Source organism: Labrus mixtus, chromosome 15 (assembly GCF_963584025.1).
Source record: "Labrus mixtus chromosome 15, fLabMix1.1, whole genome shotgun sequence".
Taxonomy (NCBI): domain Eukaryota; kingdom Metazoa; phylum Chordata; class Actinopteri; order Labriformes; family Labridae; genus Labrus; species Labrus mixtus.
In genome coordinates, this window is record NC_083626.1 from 25,585,508 (window position 1) to 25,610,364 (window position 24,857).

Here is a 24,857-nt window from a genome sequence, read left to right on the forward strand (position 1 = left end):
AAATCAAATAAAACAAGCTTTGTTGTCTCAAGATAATGAGATAAATCAATCTGTTATAGTGGGAAAAATCAAATTTTCTTCCTTTAATCTTCACATCCCTATAAAGAAACATCAATATTAAATTAAGACTGTTTAATACACCTTTTAAAAACTCCTCCCAAAGGTGTAGACAGCAAACTTAAAGCTATTGGGCGTAACATGTGAGTCACACTTTTGCTATCTTGGGTGTAGAAGCGAATACTTTAGACCTTACTCATCTGGTACACAAGTGACAGTTTTTCTGACAGACAGCGCTGCAGCACAGGCCTTTATCTGTAACAGTGGAAGTCTGCTTGATATCACCATTGAAAAACTCATTTGCATTTTTGAGAGACACCTTGGGGATAAAAGATGTAGAACAAGATCTAAGGAACAGTACGTTCCAGGTAAAGTAAGCCCCCTCAAATCTTCTTTCACCGTTTATGATGTAATTTCTTTTGATGGATGGCGCAGTGTGAAGTCTCTGGAAGGATGTGTTTTAGATAGATATAGCATCTGAAGACCCCCCCATTCACCCACCATTAAGTGATGAGTCGCGGCCCCTGAAGGCATAACTCACACTGCTCCTTTGTTATCAATGAGGCACACGCCCTCTATAATAGGTATGATCGTTTTAAATCGTGCATTAAAGTAATTGCCGTGGCACTAAAGGAGAAGAAGTGAAGTATTGCTTGTAATGTATAAGACATGTGGTCCGTTGTCTGCTCTTTTCTCCCGAGGAAAGCTTTAAATTGAGATGCAGTGTGACAGGTTTTTTTTTTGCAAACCATATTCATAGTATGTGTGAAGGTTTTATGTTCATTTCCAAATATAAAATCATGAGAAATGCTTCATAATAGTACCCATAAATTAAACCTTAACCCCCCCCCCCCCCCCCCCCACCTCCACTGACTCTCAACCCCAGTTATTAGTTGCTTCACTTTCTTTTAAATAAAACCCCTTTGCACAGCTTTGTATGTGTCTGAGTGGCATGACAAGACTAAAGGAAATGATGCAGACATGCAGTACATGACAGCCACATGTCCCCGCATGCAATATGTGAGCGTTGAGCCAGAATTATGTCAGCTTCTTAAGAATAGACTTGTCTGTGCGGTTATGAAATCAATCAAATCTTCACGAGGGCTCGTCGATTTCTCTGCAAGGGACCAACTCTGAGGCTTATGAGAAAAAGAATCAGTTATAGGTACAGGGGGGAAAAAAACTGTAAAAACTGCACAAGATGTGCTCGAGCAGCGTGTTGCAGCAGTTCATCCCAGGACAATGCCTGCGATTGTGTGAATGCACTGAGCTCAGAGGGGGTGGAACAAGGGCACAGTGGGCAGGGAGGCCTGACAGGAGGCCTGCTGTCAGCATTAATGTGCATCACGGCCCTGCATGCGCGCCGCTAACAGGTCTGCTCTGTGGGGGAAACATGAGGGTGAAACAATCTGCAGGGATCAGCGAGAAGACACGGCGAATCACACATTCTTGATCTGATAACACAAATCAATACCAGTGATCTTTTTCTCTGCAGTCAGTTTGAACAGAGGGTGAATCAGCAGGTCCTGCAGGCGCTACGTGTGTGTGTGTGTGTGTGTGTGTGTGTGTGTGTGTGTGTGTGTGTGTGTGTGTGTGTGTGTAAGGGAGGCATTCTGATGCAGATGCTCTCCAGTGATATTGAGGGTCTGTTTTTTTGTGACTCTTTCAGGGTAATGTTACATCCTGCTGCAGGGACAAAAGGCCTCTGCGGTGTGACACTTCAAATCCTATAAATGTCTTTGGGAACAAATGCTAAATTGCTTCTGTTCTTTGACACTCAAATCACATCTTAATGATCATATTTTAACCTCAAATGAAAGATAACATAATCTGTGTTTTTAGAAAAGGTTTGACTTTGAAAATAATTACTGGGCTAAATCATTTCAGATTAAATGTTTATTTGTATACTTTGCTTGGTTCCTGAAAATACAATCATGTAAAGCTCAGAGAGAGTATGTTGATGGTAAATGTAAGTCAAATTGAATCACTGATGCTTAAAACAAATATAAACATGATGTTATCAGAATCAGAATCAGAAATACTTCATTAACCAGGTGGAAATTCAGAAATTGTTATTATCATCATCATAGACAATGGATTTGTTTTAGATGATAAATGTAAGTTTTAAACCCTGTGTTCTGAGAAAATCTGTACAAGAATGGTGGTACTCTTTTTAATATGCGATAACGCATGTGCCATGACAGTTAACCAGCTATCCCCTATGACATTTAAAAAAATGTAAAAACAATGACATTTTTCTGTTCCAACATTCGACTCTTTGTGCTATTTTCAATCAAATACGATGTTTCATTGTTTAGCAAGTCATTCCTCTCAGTTTTTATTCACATTTTACACAAAGTCCAAACTTAGTAAGAAACAGGGTTGTATTTAAAGGAGACAAAATGGCTAATACAGGCATTAATTAATCATCATTAAATAAGATTACTCGACAAAGATAACATCAAAAAGTGAAGAAAATCCCCCCCAATTAAAAAATAAAAACCTAATTTATGTTGTCTTAACCTGCAATTGAATGCCTAAGGGAATTATTTAAGGAACTATCTTGAAGTTTTGTTTTGTGTCTGTGTTGTTTATTTATATATATATATTTGTTTATTTATATATATATTTTTGTTTATTTATTTTCTTAATTTATTATTTCCTTTGTCTTCTTGCCTCTTGTCCTAGTATGCATGAGTGTGAATGAGACTCCTGGGTAGGCTACTGTGGAAACAGGCTACCTCCGGAGTGGGAATGGGATTCCTGACTCGGTGGGTGGGTATGGGGTTAACTGGGTTGGGCGGGAGAAGGCGGAGTTTATAAAAGATGACCACAGTACAATGTCAACTCTTATGCCAACTGTATGTTTTCTTATCATCTGTGCAAACTAATAAAAAGATTTTGTAAAAAAAAAAAAATGAATCGCAATCTGAATTTTCGCATTAAACACATCGCAAAAAAAGTGAAGAAAAAACAAATTGTTTCTTTTTTTTAATGTCTGTATTTCTTGTTCTTGTCATGTTACATTTTCTCATTACTGGGAGAGATGTGCAGCTCAACCTGATTTTTAATGAGTTGTAATTTCACCCAGGTAATTTGGTTATTTGATATTGAGTTATTTAAGTCACTGAGGAATTTAGCCTAAAAAAGCAACAACGTAAAAACATCATAGAGAGAGACTTGCACTGACAGAAACCGGCTGCATTCTCTCAAACCCAAAATATTTCAAACTTGTGCAGAAGCAGTTAAGGTCATTCTTTCTGTGACTGATAAAATGTCTCTGGTGATCAACAACACAACAGCTGGTTGCACTGAATAAACATAACCGTCTCGTGGTGAGAAAAGGAGATTATATATTATCAGTGTGTGTGCCTCAGGAGCGACACTGGGATTATGAAAGAAAGCAGGCTGTGAATCTGCAGGAGAACAATGCAGTCAGCTGCTCCTGACACGTCAGGACAAAAAGAAGTCTTTCCCCATCCGCCCATCCTGTTCCGATCAGGCTGTCTGTCTCCTGCATACATTATCATCCACTCAGGAGTTGGATTTTTTTAAACTTGGTCTTTAATTAGAACTCACTGACTACAGACATACGTATGATATTTTTTAAAGAAACAATCCGAGGCATTGAGGAGGATGCAGGATTTTTGCAGGAGAAATTACATTAGCATAAATCCAACAATGGGACGAAGTTAATGAAATCAGTTGAAAGTAAACAATGTTTGCCCACTTGTTGCCGTCACACAGGATGGAGATTCAGTAACAGCAGTAAAAGGAATACTTGTGATCTCCACCTAGATATGGATAATGTTGAAGGTGATATCATGTTATGTTTTATTTAAAGAGGACATGTTATCCGCCTTTTCCACCTTTTCAAACAGTCCCCAGAGGAGGTTTGTGACCCTGTATAAACCAGCTCTCTCAGACCGCTCTGTTTTGGTGTGTGTGTCTCTTTAAATACAATGACCCTAACCCCCCCCCCGAGTTTTCCTGGTCGACATCACTCCTCTGTAGCGAGAATAAAAATGGCGGATCTGCGCAAAAGTTTTGCTCTAGGCTGGGAGTGAAGTCTATGGGTGGAGTTACCAGGGGAGGGGAGTGGATTGTTTTTTTTTACCAGAATCCCACTGTGACATCACAAGGAGAGCACATTTGAAACGGAGCATTTTTCTCTGTGTTGTAAGACTTATGCAGACCACAAACAAAGGACTGGATGGGTTTATTTCACTTCATTTTGTGGGTCAGTAGACTCTCAGGTTACCCAAACATATGTTCAAAAACACTGTAGAAGTTGATTTTTTTATAATATGTCCCCTTTAAGTACAAATCTGAGGTACTTTAAAGGTGCACTATGGAAATTTATAGTGAAAATTAAAAGTTGGAGAATTGAAACAATTCCATGCTACAGTTTCTGAACTGAATACACAAACTTTACTCAAAGAAAACAATGGGTCCCTGGACTGTTTGGAGCTAAACGCTACCAGGAGAGTTACGGTTTCACTGTTGCGATCCCACCACCATAACATCTCGCCTAGCATTTTATCTTCAAACACTGTTTCAGGGACCATATTTTCCTCTGAGGACCGTATGTGTATAGAGTTATGAACAAATACCACAGAATCTGTACATTTCTCCAACTTTCTAAAGTCTCTACCAAAACGTCATAGTGCCCCTTTAAAGTCTCATTACAGTATTTCTTCTGCTACTTTCTACTATAAATATTAAGCACAATATTTCCCTTTTTACGTCACAAAATAAATCACAGAGATATAGAAAAAGTTACAAATAAGACCTGTGATACTTTTCATTTCCGACATTTTGCTGTGCAAAGGTTGAACTATATAAAAGTATATAAAGAAGTAAACATATGTGCCATCTCCACCACCACTCAGATCATCTTATCTCAGCGTCCTTTCCATCCACACGCTCTAACTACAACTGCTTTTGACGTTTTAGCCCCCCACTCTCTGGAATCAGCTCGCACAAACAATCAGATCTGCAGAATCCTTGGACCTTTTCAAGAAGCATCTACAAACTCACCTGTACAGACGAGCCTTCATGTAACTCCAAAAACCTTTTTTTTTTTGGTGTGTTTTCCTGATCTTAACTTTGCCTTGTTTGACTTTGTGATTTATTTATGTACATTTTCTCAATGTATGATTTGTTTGATTGTTTTTAATTGTAAAAGCACATTGTTACTGGATGTTTTAAAAGTGCTATATAAGAGAAAGCTTGACTTAAATGCTGCATACAAGTTAAGTCATCAGTTATAATATTTCACTCATGATGTAAAAATTATATTTCTTATTTCTGCACTTTTTTCCCCTATTCAAATTCTGTATTAAGTCTACTTTGAGCACAACTGATAAATAATACGTGTGAGCTTTTACCCAAAATATCTCGCTATTAAAGCTCTTTTTGCAAAAGGTCAAATTTTCCAGATTCATGTTGCTACTTTTTACTTTCTTCTGTGACTAACTTCTCCCACTCCTGCTCATATTTTCTTATTTTTTTCTGTATGACAGGCAACAACATCTCTGTGTAATCTCATCATTCTGAGGCATCACACTGCTCCTGCAGATTGATCGCCTTTCACGGAGCCTTTGTGGCCGCAGAACAAAAGGAAATGAGCGGGAGGCCTCGATGTGTCACATGTGGTGCCTTTGATTAACATACTAGACCTGTTTGTGTAACAGGATCTCAGGGTGAAGGAAGAATACCCAAAATCTGATTCACACTATTGCGAGTGGGGGGAAATAAAAATGTTTAGATTTAGGGGCAGCACATTTAAGTGACTGACTTGTAATCATGCAAATGCAGGGAAACCCCACACTTCATTATATGTACACTATTATCTTTTAAGTCCTAATTTGATATGATTTGTAATTATTGTTCTACATGTACACAATGATCATTACGATAAAAAAAACTTTTTGAGGAGTATGCTTGCCAAACCTGCAGATCTACTCGTCTCACTTAAATAAAGATTACCGGATTGGTCTGACCTGTTTGGTGACAACAATTAAGGATTTCCAAAACAACATTATAGAGAACACAGAAAGAAAAGTCAAAGAGCTTACAACAGGGAGAATAAACCCAAGTTTAACTTGAGGAAGAATGTTAAGGCAAAAGGAGTCGCCCAGTCTTTGTTCACTGTTCCTTAGCGGGGAGTGGAAACTGATAAAAAAAAAAACTCTTTTAGACATTGCTTCCATTCAGGGAGAGAAGATAAGATCATGTGTATGTTTCAATACACTGAATCTGACTGAATGTCATTCATTGATGGTATTAATGTATGGCTTTGAGCTACCATTACTGAATAGTGTCTCTTCAGAAGGGTGGAGGAGGGGCTGTTGTTTAACTTCACATTAGGGTGCTACTGTAGGTGATGGTCTTCCTCTCACAATAATCAGTTTCTTTCTTAAAGGGTCTACAGTGACAATACATATGATATTTTACTACTTTGTGTTATCTTTGGCTCTATTGTGGTATAGTTTTCTATGTTTCTTTTAGTCATTTACTATCATAATGGGCTATAGAAAACCTCCCCCTCCTTTCAAGATCAAACATTTGCTTGTCACAGCAGCATGTTGTGGGCTTTAAGGTGAAGAATATTATCGAATTGTGTATTAAAAAAACCCCATGGGCCACGTTTTAACGTTGTGAAACAGAAAGAGGAAAAAAAAAAGTCGTTTGTCAACCAACCTGCTTCTGCAAAAAAAAAACCTTCACGTTACTGTGAAAAAAAAAAAAACTTGGTGGCACCCCTCCCCCAACATCCACATGGTGGCTGATGCATGACGTGAGAGCGTGGAAGAAGAAGAAGAAGAAGAAGAAGAAGATTTAAAGAGGCCTCGATCAATTCATCAATAACATCAAACGGTGTTTGGTTTTTAATGTAAGTCTAATCAACACGTTAAACTCCGTTTGTATCAACATGTGAACAAAGACTTTCATTATAAACGACTTTACAATAAATGGAATAATAGCCTAACTTACATAGTCCTATATAAACCTTTCAATATAACCGTGATGAAGTACCCAAGATTTATATCTTATACTGAATAATAATATGTCGAAAAGATTATATCTGCATTGATAACTCACCTTTTTTAGGAGGTTTCACTCAAACATTCAGACATAAAAAGTAAAACTTTTTTTCCCCAACAGGTTTTTATAATCTATTCAAAATCGATAATTAGACTACTTTAGTGTTTTAAACGATGAGGAACATATCTGTGGAGGTTCTTAGTCACCCAGGTCATGACAAATCGAAGCTTATTCCAAGCAAATGGAGGAAAATGCTAGTTTTGTTTTACTATCAAAACCCTTAGGCCTGTACACATGCTTGCATTTTTCTCACAACAGAAACCAAACCCTATTGCAACAACAACAAACATATCTAAAGCTGTAAAAACTAGTTAGTTTAGTTCATGTATTTAACCCTTTATCCTATATGTTTTGTATATTATTAGTTTATTCCCCCTTGCTTTACTGTTCTTAAAAAAATAAGTTGTAAATAAAATTGTGTCAATAAAGTTTTTTTAATTTGAAACATAATGAAACCTCATTATCTTATTGTAGTGTTTTTAGGTTATTTGTGCTGCTAATCCCTTTCTGTTTTTCATGAACACGTGATCACCCTATGCGTGGTTTAGGGTTTTTTTTTTTGGGAGGGGGGAGAGGAGAGGAGAGAGAGAGAGAGAGAGAGAGAGAGAGAGAGGAGGAGGAGGGGGGGGGGGTTGCCTCAGAACTCAACAGCTGCACAGTGAGGACTCGAACAAATATGAGATTCAACATTCAAACAAATTGACTAGGTGAGCATGTCGTGGCAGCAGCAACAACAACAACGCGTTTTTGTGTGAAATGAAGAAACAACTGAAACAGCAGCGAGCTCACTGAACTCAGCCGCTCGACACTGTCAGTGTCATTATTAATCCGGAAACTCTCAGTTTGGTAGGTATTGTTTGGTGAGTTTCTACAGTTGAGTCGAGACAACAGAAGGTGTCGTTTTCTAACGTTTTAACCACAAAGTTAGCGACGTTTTCCGGTGAGTTAACTTCAAACCGGCGTTAAACCAACAAGACAAAGTAAAGAAACCCAGCGGTGTGGTTGATGGTGATTTTACGCCAAATCTGGTTGTTACACGAATAACTATGGGAACATGTTTCTACTCGAATTGTAACGTTAACTGACTTTTATGTGATTTTAAAGCGACCCCCCCCCCCCCCCCAATGAAGAGTTAACCGACTGAAACATCGTTAACAAAGATCGATAATGGAGATTTGTATCGGTAAGAAAAGACACCGACTCCTCGTGTTCTGCTTATTATGCACACATAGAAGTGTAATAGCACATGCAACACAAACTTTGGTGAAGTTTACGTCGTTTTGTTTGTTTTTTTTCTATACGTCTAAACTGGTGATTTAAGAGCAGCCTTCTTTTAGTTAACGTTTATGGTGTTGTGTTTTTTTTTTTTTTTTTGTGGTTTAGTGCCATAACAAGGTGGCGAACGTAAACGCTGCTTCACACAAAGCATGCATGTGCTTTAAGGACACACACACACACACACACACACACACACACACACACACACACACACACACAGCGCCTCATTATCATCCACAGTGAAGCTGCAGCTCACCTGGGTTCAGTTAAAAAGTTCTACCTGGTAAAAAAAAAAGTAAACAATAAATAACAATTTGTTCCCATGTTAAATTTGTTAAACTGCGTTATTGGAGAGAATAGTTGAGATTTTATCTGGGGAAATTACAAAGTGAAAGTTGGGATTTCCCCGTGGTAACAATTACAGCTGTGAAAGATGCCAGATTATAGCAGAAGTGCTAGTTTCATCTGTTGTCCCGAGGCAGGTAACAGAGAAATACAAAGGCACAAGTGACACAAGACAATAACAGAGGTTAAAGGTGGTCACAGACTTGGTTTTCTTTTAGCCACTGTTTGAGGTGTGTTTTGAAGGTTGCATAAATATAGATAGATAGATTGGCGCTTTATTGTCATTGTATTTAGGAACACAATTAAACTTTTTTGGCAGCAGTCCTGTACAGCAGCACCTTGGTCATATATATCTAAATATATTTCTAGTTCTGTACATACAATAAAAGGTTGTGCTAGATTGAAAGAGAGGCAGTGGCTGAAATATGGTAGGCATAAAAGTAGAAGCATCATGTGGACGTATTCATGTAAAATAATGTCTTAAAGTAATTCAAAACAGGGTTCTTAAATAGTCTTTTAAAGTCTTGAATAAGATTTTTATAACTCAAGGTCATAAAGTATCTTAAAAAGTCTTATTTTGACTTGTGAGCGGTCTTAAATTTAAGATGTCACTTTGACTGAGTCATGTCTTATTTACACTGTTTGATTAGCGGTTTTTCCTCTTTTTTTTTTGCTTGTACAGCCATTACAGGCAGAGTCTATGTCAGTGTATTATTAAGTAAGCATTCACATAATCATAATGGAAGAAAGAAGGGAATGCAAGTTCAAGTAAATCTGGCTTTAAGATGAAAAATTACTGGGAAGGGTTGAAGGTGGAAGGTATACAAAAAAAGCTTTTAAATGTAGGATAACATTTAGTCCTGTATGAAATCCATTAAGTTTGAAGCAAAAATTATATTTTTTTCTTTGTTTGGGTCTTAAAAAGTCTGAGTTGTTCAGCGACCCTGAAAGCATGAAGCTATAGATATTAAACTGTGATACAGCAGCCTTTATGTGATTTACTGTTGTCACAATATTTACTTGAAATGCATTAAAGAAAAGTTATCTATATATACTAAATGGGAACAAAGTAAAAAAATATAAAATGATTTAATTGTGAGGATGAGGGATGCTAAAGAATTACCAGCAGATCGTTGAAAAGATCTGTACAGGACATGTAGTGTTAATGTTGTAAAAACAAAACATTGTAATGCGACAATCGGCTGCTTTATATGTTTCTGTCGTCCCAGTCTTCACCGGCATTAGCCTTGAGCTTTTGAACTCGCTGGTCCTGTCTCTCCACTTTTGTGCCAGGCAACTCTATATAAGCAGTCAGTTACTATACGTGGAAAGAGCTACTATGACAAAACCACAAGGAGGTAGTCGCGCCCCCCCCCCCCGGTCACAAAACAAAAGGAAAACAAACATTCATATGCAGCATGTCTTATGATTGTGTGCGAGTCAACAAGGAAGTTTAAAAAAAATGTCCGCTACTATAACACCAAGAACAGGTTTCATTTCATAGTTGTTTTAATTTGTGTGATGTTGTTCAGTGCAAACCAAACTAATACCATTCAACAAATCTCAAATTGCAAATGTATTTATTATTGTAAAATAGAAAGAAAAGGTTGTTTTTATCCAGAATAATGCTGAATATTTGATTATACAGTATGTTGAACTGGACTGCAGTCTCATTTTTATGCAGCTAGTCACCGTTCACTCTGAATTGAAACGATGAAGTTTCCAAATGAGTCTCTCTTCAGTTGTTTCAGACTGGAGCGTCATGTTTACAGTTAAAAGTGACTTTGATTGTGTTAAGTATACAAAGTTCTTTAGATGACTCACAAACTAAGTTTGACATACACACTAACGTAATGCACGTTAGATTGAAGAAAAGAATCTGTGTACAGTGTCTTTACATCTTATCGTTGGACACAGGAAATGAGTCGTCTGTGTAGTTGATTGCCTAAAAGATACATTTCCTGTTTCAGTTTAAAGGAGCCCAATTTCTCCCTGTGTGGTTGTATTTTAAACAGATTTGTTCTCATGTAACGTTGCCTGATCCTGTCATAGTATTTAGTTTCTAAAGACTTTTTTTTTTCTTTGTTTCTAGGTTCCTAATATTCTGGACAGTGCATACAGCGTTGTTTTTTTTTTTTCCACCAGAAGACGACAATGCCGACTCACTCAGTACTGCCGTTTGTGGAGAGCCCTGATGGCCTTGCTCAAGATATTCTTATTAGTAACAATGCAAACATCCCGGGGCCTGGCTCCAGCATGACGCCTCACGCCACCTACTCTGAAAAGGCTGTGTTGCAATCCGGAGGAAGTGCACCAGTATCTTGTATGTTCTGTGACCTGACCTTTGCCCATCAGGATGAGCTGGGACCCCACGTACTTACGCAGCACCCCACCACTTTCTTTGAGCCAACCGTGCTCCGAGTCGAGGCCGAGTTCAGGATCCCAGGAGAGAGACCCCGGCCCAAACCCAGCGCCCTCCCTGTTGAGAAAGAGGAGGTGCACAGCTGTATAGTGTGCGGTCAGGTTTCACAAGACGCCAGTGAGCTGGAGACCCACATGAGGAAGCACAAGGACTATTTTACTTACTGCTGCAATGTGTGCGGGCGGAGGTTTAGAGAGCCCTGGTTCCTCAAGAACCACATGAAAATGCATGTGAAACCAGGAGTCAAGAGCAAGGCCCAGCAAGACCTGGACACCCCTGTCACGGTCAACGATGTCGTCCAGGAGCAAGCGCCAGAAGCCGTAGTCACTGTTTACAAAATGTGCATGGTCTGTGGGTTTTTCTTCCCTGACCACGACAGTTTAGTTGAACATAGTAAAGTGCACAATCGAGAGGTGGAGCCGGGGAAAGATAAAGACAAGGAGAGCATGGATGACACTACTGAACCCCCTCAAAAACAAGAATCATTCCTTCAGAGTCTAGGACTTAGGCCTCAGCCTGCAGGAAAAAGTTTGCCAGAAGAGAGATCATCAAAATGGATCCCTCAGCTGGATCCCTTCAACACATATCAGGCCTGGCAACTCGCAACAAAAGGCAAGATAGCAGTGGGCCCTAATACGACTAAAGATCTGGGCCAGGAAGCCAGCACAGACAACGAAGAATGCGGCTCGGATAAGGAGGAGTTGAATAATATTTGGACGGAGGGACAAGGAGACAAAGCCACAAAAGAGGTTCTTGGAAGAGAGCTCCGGTCTCAGACGCAGACTGCAGCGGAAAACCCCCAACCGCAGAGGAGGTCCCTGATGCAAAAAGATAAAGAGAGGCCGACGACGTGCGAGGAATGTCAGAGAACCTTCAGGACCTACCACCAGTTAGTCCTCCACTCCAGGGTCCACAAGCGCGAGAGAGGAGGGGAAGAGAGTCCGACCTCTTCTTTGGAGGGGAAGCTGTCGAGGGTGAACTCGCTTGAGAACGCAGAGGAAGGCTCCGAGGAGGGATTTGAGGAGGCGGCTTTGACTGAAAACCTGGGTCCAGGTACATTTTTTGGGATCTTTCAAGCTTCACACATGCTGTCTTGATTTGTGGAATGCAAATGACTCTGTTACCAAGCGCTCCCTCTGCTGACAGGAGGGAGTATAACAACTGCTTTAATCAAAAGACAAACTCCCTTGCACCCTCTCTTTCTCTTATAAACAATTAAAATGCCTTCACAGGCACGGAGACCTTAAAACAAACTCCTACATGTTTCATGTCGTTGAGTTAGATCTGTGTGACTCCCTAACAATGGCTTAATGACAAAAAGGGAGGAAGTTTGTTTAAGGGTCTACATAATCGTGCCTTTACAATGAAAAAATTTTGATTGTTTTTAAGACGGTGCCTGAGATTTTTGACTCTATGTATTCTGATCCAAAGAGAACTTCAAACTTAAACTTTCTGGGGTGCAAAAAGCGCTCCTCTTTGCTTTTTAAAAAAATAACAAATGCCTTTTCTGATTTTTGTTTTGTCTTAAACATTTCTATGTATTTCCTTTCTGTTTGTCTATTTTTGTTTTAAAGGTGAAGATGGATTTGACCGTTCAAAAGTCCGATCGAAAGCATGCAGCTACTGTGGGAAATCATTCAGGTCAAGCTATTACCTCACAGTTCACCTGAGGACACACACAGGTAAATGAAACGCGCTCAGCTTGAATTATTAACTCACAGCAGGTTGAGTCTGTCACTTTTAAAAAATTCCCTTAAACATTGCTGTTTTTTTTTTTTTTTTCAGGTGAAAAACCGTTCAAGTGTGCTTATTGTGATTACGCCGCAGCCCAGAAAACCTCTCTGAAGTATCACCTGGATCGCCGCCACAAGGATAAACCTTATGTAGAAATTCCCAGCAGACCCGTTCCTTTAGCGCCCTCTCCAAACGATGTGAAACACGGACCTGACAGTGAGAATCCAGCTCCAAATAGATCCAAACTCTGGGTTCCTGCAGCCAGACCGGGCTCCAGTGGAATGCCGAAGGACAGATTTGACAACATGGGCTGCAAGCTGAGCAAACCGCTCATCCAGATGAATGCTGAGTACGAGAAATTAATTGCAAAGTCCGCTTACTCCCCGATTGATGATGTGGTCGTAAAGTGCCCCGTACCTGTTAACCTGAAGATGGAGAGGGAGGAAATAAAAGACGAGAACTCTGAGGCCCCATTAAATCTGTCCTTAAAAGTGTCTCTCTCCATCTCTGCCAGTGCAGAACCAAGAAATGCATTAACTCCAATCGCCTGTTCGTTCTGTGCGTATAAAACCATGTACCCTGAAGTTCTGATAATGCACAAAAAGCTGACGCACAAAGACAAGGCGGACTGTGTGAAAAAGAACGGATTTGGAGGGAGTGTGAAACAAAAGCGTTACACAGGTTGCCCCCCTGCACTTGAAGGGAAGGATGTCACCCCGCTTCCGATGATAGATCGGCCGCACCCTCGTCGGACAAAGTCCCCGCCCCCTCAACCTGCTAAACCGCAAGAAAAGGCGCCGGTTAACCTGCCGCACGCCCCCAAGCGATCCCCAATTCATGCACCCTCACATGATGTCACCCAGGAGAGCCATCGTCTCAGACTTGACTCACATCCCAGTCAGGACTCGACAAGGTTCACAGAGCTCATGAGGAAATCAAGCACGGGTACCAAACATGTCCTGGACCACCCGGCCCCCCCAGAGAGAGTGGGAATCGGCGAACGGAGCTACCCAGCGAGGAGCGGCGTCATTTGGCAGTCGGATGCCAGACTGTGCCTTTCAAGCCGTTTCGGGAGGCTCCCGCAGATGGATTTTGGTGAACCCTCCAGCAAGAAGTTAAAGTACGTGGTGCCTACGGGACGGGAAGCGGAGACGAGCGAGAAGCCGGGATTTAGAGGATCAACATCGGACGCATCCAGCAGGCTGCTCCTCTCAGGGAGGAGTGTGAAAAGCACGTCGCAGGGGCAGAGCACGCCTTCGCTGTCTGACACTTTGGCTCCTTTGAAAACATCCTCTGCAGCTATTGGAGGAGGTCTGGACTCTGATTGGAGCATGATGAACCTCCTGCGCTCGTACACGCCCAATGACCTGGCGTCTCTCTATCACAGCACACCTGCCAACCCCAATCACGGAGGCCTGACCAACCCAAGAGCAGGTATGTGTTAAGAGTAGCTGCTTCAGCCAAGGCATGTAGACATTTCAGATCATTTTCGATACCATGTGATTTGAACGATACAATATCTATTACTTTAATGATCGCTGGTATCGAAAAACATTTTAAAAACAACATCTATTTCCTAAGACAGGTGAATCACATCGTCTAAATTGCACACATATGTTGTAATTGTTTGTTAGTGCAATTTAGACAGTGTGCAGGAGATTGTCTGCAGTCTTTGATGATAAAAAAAAAGAGAAATTACCAAATATTGGATGCCTAGGACTAATATTTTTTGTTTCTGCATCATATCAAAGTTTCAAGTTCTGGTTGTCTTAATAACCGATGATCAAAGTGGGTCATTTTGAATCTGCACATTCAAGCAGTCTGTAGAGTTAACATTAAAGATTTTGTTTCTCAGGGGGCAGAACTGTGCTGTACCAACACTTACCCACTCTGCCCAACCTGCAGAGGAGAGACCCCTCAGGCCCCTTCGCTAACCAACGCTATGGGACCACTGACAAAAGTAACTAGAGTGGGTACCAAGGTAAAAAAAAACAAGAAGGATGAACTACACTCTGAAAAGTCCCAGACCAGAATCTTAAAATCGTCTGTGTGGATCTTGACGTACATGTTTCATATTTGACAAACATTAAGTATTTCTTCTCCTCTCTTTAGATTTGAACTTTGCTGCTACCTTATTTGGACAACTTCTTGGAATATAAGTTTAATATAAACATTTAGGAGGGATGGTTTGTGCTGAAAAAAGGGTCCTGGCTCCCTTAATTTGATATATATATATATATTGTTTTTTTTTCCAGTCAAGGAAAACTGTGCTGCATAAACATTTCAGGGCAGAGGCCTTTAAGATATTTTTTTCTTTTGTTTAAAAAAAAAAAAAAACAGTGCAGGTAAAGTTTCCTAAAAGATATATTTCCACGGGTGTGCACTGTGATGTTTTCTCCCTTTTCATTCTGTTAGTTCATCCATATCTGACCCAGACTCTGTACATGTCTATGACAGCAAAGCAAACAGCAAAGTTTTGTATTTGGGGTAGGGTTAGTATATCTCTTACGCGTTCAGTACATAAAATTCTATTGAATAAAAATGTATGAAATATAATTTTTGTGAAAAGAAAAAAAAAGCTGCTGCTGCTCAGTTCACTTCCTGTTGATGTCCATGCAAGCAGTTTAGAACTTTTCTGTTTTACTTTCCTTTTTTTTTTTTTTTTTTCCAAGACACTGAAGGGTGTGTGTGGGAATTTCTTTGGAATAACTTGACGGCTTCGGGCCACAGAAAAAAAAAAAAGAGTCCTGTGTATGTTGAAGTGGTCTACCTCATGTGCTCTCGACACTGTTATTTTCATTTAAAAAAAAAAAAAAAAAGCTGCTATAGCTATCATGTCAGCTGGGCCTGTGCACCGAGCAGAGCCACATGTTTTGAGTTGGAGTGTGTCTAGATGGACGTGTTCGTAAGGCAGCCGCACAAAACACACACACAAACATCTGGTGACGGAACAACTACTACTGCTGCGGCCGGGCCGAACCGACCTGTGGCATGTGATTAACTGTAACACAATTCTTCTGGTGGATTTCTTTGATATGCTCTATATTTACGAGCCCAGTTTTAAACACAGAACAGATTTTGTTCAGGTTATTATTTGTCTTCTTAAAAATGGCAAACGGTTATCATCTGCTTTAGTTGGTGCCTCAGATCCATCAGCTGTACGAGGTTCTCTGTTTGTGTGTGAAATGCTCACGGCTGTGTTCTCTGAACTGCACAGTCAGCAGTTTACTAACGTTGAGCCTTTAAAAGTGTCGTTTCATCCACTGCTCTCGTTTGACTGTGTCGTTTAGACAGAATGAAAAGGTAACAGCAGCTATGTCGATGGATGTCTGGATTGAATTCTACACTGTGAACAGAGTCTCAGGTGAACTCATTTATCAGCTTAGTTAGTCTTCTTTTGTCGTTTTTGAATTGTTGCCACTTTGAAAGCCTTTGGTTTAAGTTATTTCTTTTTGTTGTCGTTGTTTGGTTAGTAACCCACATGTGTACTTATGTAAAAATGAAAAATATTGTTTGAGATTTGTATTACACATTTCAATAATAAAGTGAGAGGCGAACAGCTCTGTGGTATTCTTTAACACTCCATGGTCATTCACAATCCACCGCAGTGTTGGAGGACTCGAAAGACCGGTCTCAAGTCCACTGTTTGAAGGTCTCGTCTCAGTCTCATTCTAGACAGACTCCGACCACCACTTAAAGTCATTACTGTGATTAGAAGGAAACCGCCACTTTCTAAAAGTACAAATCATTTAAATTAATTCTTAATTTGTTTGGAGTTTGGGCCGCAATCTTTCCGGTGTTAAGGTATAAGTGGGTGACGCCCGCTGCTCACAAGATGGTGATTTTTCAGAGATATTTACGGTCCTGGTCTTGTCTCGTTCTCGCCCTCCATCCCTAAATGTCTCGGTCTTCGGTCTCGGGTATGTCCTGGTCTCGGTTAGTGTGGTCTTGTACTACAACACTAATCCACCGAGCAGTGAACACGGGTGTAACTGCAGGTTGTGGGATAGTTTTTCATTCTTGTTCTGACAAACTAGCCTTTCTTTTTTAAGATTGTCAACGTTCTCGATGCTCACATACTTTTTAATATCAGGTGTTGTGATAAGAAAAACTCCTGCACACTACTCGGTACTGCTCGGCATCACCCGTTGATTAAAAAAAATTAGTGAAAGTTGTGAAATCACCACGGTTCATTCTCTCTGAACATTTCTCAAGTTGAGTTAATAGTTTGATGTCCTACACACCTACTCCATGAGATAGTTTAATGTGTGAACATCATGATATATATTTATATATAAATAAAAAATGACAGAACTTCAGTCTTATTTTTAACCCAAAGCTGCTGAGATGGGAAGTGAGAACTCTGTCAAAATTGCACAAATACATTGGCAACGTTTCGATATTGGAAAGTTGCTGACTTATTGGTTTAACTTAAACGGTGTGCAGGAAATTCCTTCTCTCCACACAGAGAGGCTCCTGTCAGACGGGGATTTGAACCAGGAGCCTCCTCGCTGTGAGGCACCGGGGCTGACCACTGCCCCACCGTGCAGCCCCTTGACTGTACCACCAGGTGCAATTTAAAAGTTGTTGTTTTTTAAATTAGAAATGTTAATCGCTGTTTGTTGATAAAAGATTTTTCGACTACTGGACAATAATCAGATGTGTATTAAAAGTGGTGATTTATCCGTGTTCATAACGTCTAAAGGGAGGTGGGGAGAACACTTCTGCTGATGCTCAAGCCTCCGCTCCTCATTTTTAAAAACGATATTATGTGCATATATTATAATGTGCTGAGGCCAAGAGAGACACAGAGAGGTTCAAAGCGAGACCCCAGAAGCCTGGTTTCTTGAACTCGCTCCGAGGGGACGACCTCAAATGACCGCTTTAATTGCAGATTGTAGAACAGTGGGGGCTCTGGATCCCCAGAAGAAAAGGTTCAGATAAAGTTAAGATTGTTTTAACAGACCGAGTCAACTGCTGCACATAAGATGAACAGTGAACTTTAATATGCAAGCTTCTCCAGTAAAGGGCCCTTAAGATGTGAAATGCATTTCAGAGTAATGCTCCTCCAGCATCTCCACACTAAAACTACAACTTCAGCACCCTGAAACACCCTCACATCTGTGATAAATGATGATAGCAAATGTAAATAATGTATTTGTGTGTGGCTCACTCAAAACACTGCGAGGAAGTACTTAACAAATAATCTGAGCAAACTCAATAAAACACTGAAAGCCAAAAAAAGTGACCACGTTTCTGCGACACAAAGAGTTCAACAGAGCGACGAAACACAAATGGAATCAGCGCAGACTGATATTACAAGAGGGTTTATAGTGTGATTTCAATAAAGACAGAGTTTGCAGGAAGGCCTTTTTACCTTTGCACAAAATACAAATGAGACCTTGGAACAATTCAATTCAATTCAAACCTTTATTTATTCTCAGGAGAGGACACTGAAGTTTCCCTCATTTCCAAAGCTGCCGAGATTACAAGCAAAACACAACAAACACTAGTGGACAAAAACCACTGAGATCCATTAAAACAGTTACAATTTGAAACAAAGTGACTAGAAATCGAATTCCTAAACTCTGGAAGAGAGGGAAGAACTCTAACGATATTTAGACTTTGTTGGACGTTTGGGGCCTCAAAATAAAATGCTCATTCACTGAGTTCAGTAAAAGAGCTCGAGGGACTTTAAGAGAAAGCCACTCAGAAGAACGACAAGAAGGGGATGAATGAAAAAAGAAATGAAAGAAACTCTATAACCTTAAATACATCAACACATTGTGGTGCCAGTATCTTAGTGGTTAGTGTGCATGCCCAATGTATGGAGGCTGGAGTCCTCAAAGTGGGTTTGAATCCAACCTGTGGCACCTTAACCACATGTCATTCCTCTCTCTCTCTCTCTCTCTCTCTCCCAAATTCTATCTGACTATATCCACTTCCCTGTCTCTTAATAAATGCATAAAGAACTAAAAGAAAAACGTGAAATATGAAAATAAAACAAAGGTGAATTTGTCTTAGGTGAAATCTGTGGTGTATTCCTCTTCATCAATAACTCAGATCGGCCACTAGAGGGCAGTATTTACAAAGTCTAGATTAAAGCTTTTTCAGACTCAGTGTTCACAGCCTTGCTTCTTCAATATGTTGTGCTGTTAGTTATGATAAAACTGTTCATAGTGGAAGTACACAGTACATAGTTGATCATTTTATAAAATATATTTGGCTTATATTTACCTTTTTGCGGAAAAAAACCTGTAAGATTTACAAGTTACTATCATTTAAAAAAAATAAAGTACACCTCTTCACTCAAGATAAAAATGTGCACGTCAGCTCATTTTAGATTTTAGATTTAAAGTCAAGTGAATCCTGCACTTTGTGGCCACACCTTAATTGTAAACATCCCAGAGGTGTGGCCTATCATCAGCTGTCAAACACACCTGGTGATGACATCACAGATAGCGAGTGTGTATCAAACAGAGCTGTGCAGCGGTGTGTGTTTTTCTCCTCTCCTTTGTGTTTCCGTGTGAGTCCTTAAAAAGCTTCCTGGGAGAAGTTTGCTAACAGCTTCCTACATCAACGAGACACGAGCGCACTATTGTCTATAAACGGAGATGGCTGACAGAACCCATCGTGGCGGCGCTTTCTGCAAACAGCAAATTGCAAGAGACAATCTTCAGCGCATTGAACACTTTAAACTTAGATTTTCCTTTTTTCAGCCCCTCCTCCCGTTTTGAGTCGACCACATCTGCTTGCTGTCTGTTCCCCTGGGCCAGCACTGTGTAATCTATTGCATTAGCTCACATTAGTGCATATCGCCCATGGGCCCTGGTAATCACAAACGCAAAATGAGCATTTCACTTAGCATCACCCTCATACCTCCCCCCCCCCACACACACACACACACACACACACCCACACTGTGGCAAAGTTAGTGCAAGCGCGTGGCAGAGGAGGCAAGTCGACAACAGCTTATGACGTGCATCCCGTTAACTCTCAATCCACCGTGTCCAGAGTGCTGCGAGGACGCACTCTGAATCTCCCCTCTCTGTTTACTTTATGTTCTGAAGGTTTATTTTCTGCCTTTTCTGAGCTTCAAGGAATGTTTTAAAATGTGTGCATCAATCCCAGAAACCTGTCCCGACCCCCACCTCTGCTCTGTACGTCTTTATCCACGGCAGGTGAACGTCACTGCAGGCCTCGTGTTCATCAAGACGCGTGATTGTTGGACTTGAAAAAACTGAAAAGAATTCAAGGATTCAGGGAAGTTAACTGTCAATTCAGAAGACGTTAGAAGCGCAGGAAAGGGATCACGTTATAGGTACTTAGTACAGGTCCCTAGAAAATACTATATTACATCGTATTATTTTCAGGATATATTTCAGGATATGAATCTGATGATCACACCGCCCGCGACAGAACAGAATACGAATAATAAGTTATTCAAATAAATCAAATCAGATTTGATCCTTTAATGAAGTACGGAGAGAATTTAATCATGACAACTCGTCTTTCTCTACAAGACATGGGAAATACAAGTTATTGATAATTAAACCTTTCTTTATTTAATCAAATCTGCAGTTTAATTTGAATTAAAACCAGGCCTTATATATATCCAGACAGTGACGATTAAAATAAATAATCATGATTTGAACGCACATTTTCATTCTCAACCTGCTTTGGTATGGCACACCTGATGACCTTCCAGCTGGGCCGTTATCGCATTAGCTTTCACATGCTAAGGGCTTCACACAGAAACTGTTTCAGTGCACGTTTCATTACACAAATGGCATTTTCTGTGTCACGCACTCGTCTGTTCGGCGTGTTTGGTTTGAGAAGAGAGGATGTTCCGTAGATTCATCAGTGACTGAGGATGTTTTTATCTTCAGTCCTATGACTCTAAAAATCTCCCTCTCCCTCCCTCCCTCCTGAAGTAAACTTCATGTTTTTCTGCTTTCCCCTTAAGTGCTCTCTCCTCTTATTTTCAGGCCTTTCATCACTCATAATTGTTGCCTCCAGATTGTCAACTTGCATGAATTAGCAATTGGGCCAACAAAGCGGATACGGTCAATTGTTGAATATCCTTGTCAGAATCCGAGGCAGAGAGTCTGCTCTGGCTGTGATTGCTCATCATCGTCACCCCATTCCTCTGAGGAAGAGGAGCAATGTAATGGTTCCCACAAAAACAGCCCCTGGCCTGAGGAAAAGGGATTTGGGTGTCTGGAGACAACAGAGGCCATATGGAGCGGGCTGAGATAGCAAGGCACATGTACAGAATAATGGATGACATGTCATGTTTCATGTTGCCGAGGAGCCATCAAGAGAGTTGGTTTGGGGAAATCAAGAGGCTCACGTACAACAAAAGCGACTGTTGGACCATTTAGCAGTTTTTTGTTTATTTCTATGTTGCTAAAGTGCTGAACATATAGCCTTAAAGAATACGCTGCTCTATTTCCAGGCCCCTCAGTCTGCCGAGGTTGTTTGTTTGAGATATGAATCAGGTCGGAGTCTTTGTAACGTTGGTCTAAAATGTGAAAACAAAGTCTGACGTGTTGCCTGTGCAAGCAGCTCAACGTTACCTGTGTTTACATTACACTGATAGTCAGGTATAGCAGGGATAGCAAATAAGGAAGTCAGCTGATGTTATAAATGAAGGGTTTATATCTGCTTAGAGAGGAGGTCAGGTTGAATACATGCCTAAAGTCTTAGACCCCCCCAGGAGACCAGAGTGTGTTTCTATTCTGTGAATCTACCACTGAAAACCAACAGTCAACATCAGCTGTCTTATGTAGTAACTTTCACACAATAGTTTCATTTATGTTACAAAAATACCCATTTCAACCCAAACTGTGACCTTTAATTCTGATGTTTTTTTTTTTGACTGGGGTGGTCAAACTCGAGCACTGACTTATGCAGAGGTGGCTGTTCCCCCACCTGAATCTCTGCCCTCGATATTTTATTGAACTTAACCAATTGTGTGTGTTCTGCATTTCATTCTATAAAGCTTTTCCATGTTACCCTAGGAAATATCTGTTTTTTTTAGCATGTTAGCATCCAGGAAAAAACGCAAAGCATTCTGGTCTTTACACGTGTGTGCAGGGCCGCTAAAATACAACCTACCGCTAACAAATGCAAAATACCAGAGATGATCATCCGGGCTCGCTTCCAACAGCTATCAGATAGGATCGAATCTTGAAATCATTTTTGTTCAAAGGAAAAAAAAAGAACAGATGACACATAATCAGATCAAATCAAATCCTGTTTTTTTAAATGGATAAAACCTGCAGAGTGTGTTGTTCAGGATCATCCCGATCCCAGAGGGGGGTTTGGATTCAAACTGGATTACAGGGAACAATGTAAGAAAACTGTTAAATTGGTCAAACATGGTTTTTTTTTCTCTACAAGGCTGTTTTGCTTCAGCGACAAAGTAAATAAAGTACACATTAGGGTTATTGAAGAGAAGGTTTTCACCCCCATTAAATATTTGACCAATTAACATCAATATCAAACCCCCTGTGGACAGGGTCTAGTTTTAGTTTTAGTCTCCTTTAAAGCTCAAGTAATCCGGATGTGGCCGTCTTTAATTCTCTGTATGGTTGATCCAATCCATTTTTCCTTGGAATAAAAAAAGAGCGCTGGATTACGTGATCCTGGATTACCAAATCAGGATCATTCTTATCCGGGTTAAAATTTTGAACAACCGGGGCGAGATTTGAACGCGCTAAATTTCATTTGTTGGTAAAAACACTGAAAGACAAAGAGAAAAAAACGCTAATTATTTTTTCTATCTGTTCATGTTTTCGGCAACTTGTAGTCAGCGCTAGCCATGCTAATCATTCAAAAACAAACAGGTAAGGCGTTGTTGTCGTTGTTGTTTCAGATTTTCAACAGTGTGCTAAATTAAATTGTTACTTCCTCAATTCTTAAACCTGCTCTTTTTCACGTCTATAATGATTTCCTGAAAAGAAGAAAATAACCATGTTTCCAAGAAATTAAAAAGTCCTACGCTAACACAACACTTCCTCGTTAGCATTTGTAGGCTGAAAAGACGCTTAAAAGAAGTCTCTCTAGCCAGCGGTGAAAAAAATGGTTCAAAAGTGAAACGAGAAAAGACTATTTGAAGACGATTTAATTTAAATCTTAAATTCCAAAATGACCCTTTTAACACTAAAATAAACACCTTTTTTTTAACATTTTAAAGCCAAACTGTGTTTCTGACACGATGATATTCTAACCACTACTTTGCCTCATTTCTAATTCCACTGTGAAAATCATGAAGAGGGCTCACTTGGATATAAAAAAAACAGCATATATCAGGCATCCATGTGTGGAAGTGGCTGTTACAGTTCTGTTGTGGTGATAAAATCTCCTCTTTCTAGATCTCTCCAGTCAGAGGTGCATACTGTATACTTAGCCCCCACCCTCCCCTTCCTCCTCCACCCTCCCCCTCCTCCTCCTATCTGCTCTACCTGCATGTGGAATAAGCCGAGCAGCTCACCTCTGTTTTTCTCCCAGTGTCAGAACTACACTTAAGTGCTGTTTCCGATACCCATGAGTAAGCCCCATAAAAGCTGCCCCATCGCCGCAGCGTTATTGTTTCTTGCGGATGATTGATTGATGGATGAGGGCTGACACTTCAATGAAGCCATTTTCACTGGCATCTCTATCCGATGATGTGCAGCGTATATTTTCCATCCACGCCTCATTGCTCGCCTGTGTCATTCCTGGAACTTCATTTACACCATGTTCCCTGAAGGACCTTTTTTAGCCCCATCTCCCTTTTTTCCCCTCTTCCTCGCTCTTCTTTTTATCTCCTCTTTTTTTTTTCTTTCTTCCATGCCATAAAATAATGCTATTTCTTGTCGACTCTGGAGGGGCCTGGAATCATTTGCAGGGAATGATAAAACCAAAGGCATGGCGGGGTTATTTACAGGAAGTGTAACACTGACAGGGTCCCACTGTTCTGCTTTTTTTCACTGTCAGATGCCAAGTCCACGCTGAGACGGGGCCGGGCTGTGATATACATTTCAAACACACTCGACCCTTGCTATGCGGCGTGCACACCACAATCATTCACTGCTATCTGGAGGTGCCAAATCGGGGGCCTTCCAGCACAGCTACGTCGTCCAAAATCTTGCCGAAAAAACAGGTTAAAAAGAATATTAGTTGGATGACAGTGCGACTGAGTTGCCTTCTACGAGACAATCGGCTGTTTTTGCTCATATGGGGAGCAGATGGTAAGCAGGCATCAGTGCGGCAGGCTTTCTGGGATGACAGCCATGAGATTCCCCCTCAGGTGCCATTGGAGCCCCTTTAGAAGGAGAGAGTGATTGGTAGGACATGGCACCTCCTAAGCAACTGTTTTTTCCCCCTGACTTTTCCGTCTTACAGTTCTCGTCAGCAAGAAACAGAGCAGTAAATATACCGAGAGTGTCACCTACGACCAAATGTACTCACTTCCCGCAGCTTAAATCAAATTACATATGAATTAACCATGAGTTTATAAGTCTTCCTCCTGCCTGTTAGTTAACACTATTTAACCCATCTATTTAGAATGTAAAGGCAGAATATGAACAATGAATAAATGACCTTCAAAACACTTAAATGATTTTGTGGGCAAAACACGAGGACAAGGTGAAACAGTGATGTTGTTTCCTCGTCAAAAACCATCACATCGACCTCTTATTAAAGGCTTTATATGCGATTTTTTGTTCCAGCAGATGTCGCCCTTGAGCACCAGCATGAAACCAAAACAACTCGCGCTGCATTGTTGTGTTAGCATGCTAATGCTAGCGATCTTTATTATGCTCGTATCTTCACACTGCATGTAAATTTACCTGAAATGAGCGTGATCTAGAAACACAGTTAAGCAGTGAGTACAGTATGTTATTCTTCTTTTCTCTAGTCCCTC

The 24,857-nt window shown here is 40.5% G+C and overlaps 2 protein-coding genes across 5 annotated transcripts in view; both read left to right on the forward strand.

Annotated features, from left to right (window-relative positions):
- The window catches only part of LOC132990052 (uncharacterized), a 377,347-nt gene that overhangs the window by 150,391 nt on the left and 202,099 nt on the right, over window positions 1–24,857 (forward strand). The gene's annotated exons all lie outside the window — the stretch shown is intronic.
- znf217 (zinc finger protein 217) lies at window positions 7,765–16,505 on the forward strand. 4 transcript variants are annotated; one of them, XM_061058082.1, is made up of 6 exons: window positions 7,786–8,013; window positions 10,883–12,265; window positions 12,787–12,894; window positions 12,998–14,380; window positions 14,802–14,927; window positions 15,059–16,505. In XM_061058082.1, exons 2-5 carry the CDS (start codon window positions 10,945–10,947, stop codon window positions 14,912–14,914), a joined length of 2,925 nt encoding a protein of 974 aa, XP_060914065.1. In that variant the 5' UTR covers window positions 7,786–8,013; window positions 10,883–10,944; the 3' UTR covers window positions 14,915–14,927; window positions 15,059–16,505. The 4 variants fall into 4 exon arrangements, with proteins under 4 accessions (XP_060914067.1, XP_060914065.1, XP_060914064.1 ...); XM_061058084.1 differs by having other exon boundaries at window positions 7,765–7,874; window positions 14,802–16,505; XM_061058081.1 differs by having other exon boundaries at window positions 14,802–16,505.

Bases quoted from the DNA above. Each gene is read 5' to 3' on its own strand.
- znf217 (XM_061058084.1), top strand. From the start codon at position 10,945: ATGCCGACTCACTCAGTACTGCCGTTTGTGGAGAGCCCTGATGGCCTT. The intron at 12,895-12,997 runs GTAAATGAAACG...TTTTTTTTTCAG, and splicing joins TCACCTGAGGACACACACAG to GTGAAAAACCGTTCAAGTGT. The intron at 14,381-14,801 runs GTATGTGTTAAG...TTTGTTTCTCAG, and splicing joins CCTGACCAACCCAAGAGCAG to GGGGCAGAACTGTGCTGTAC.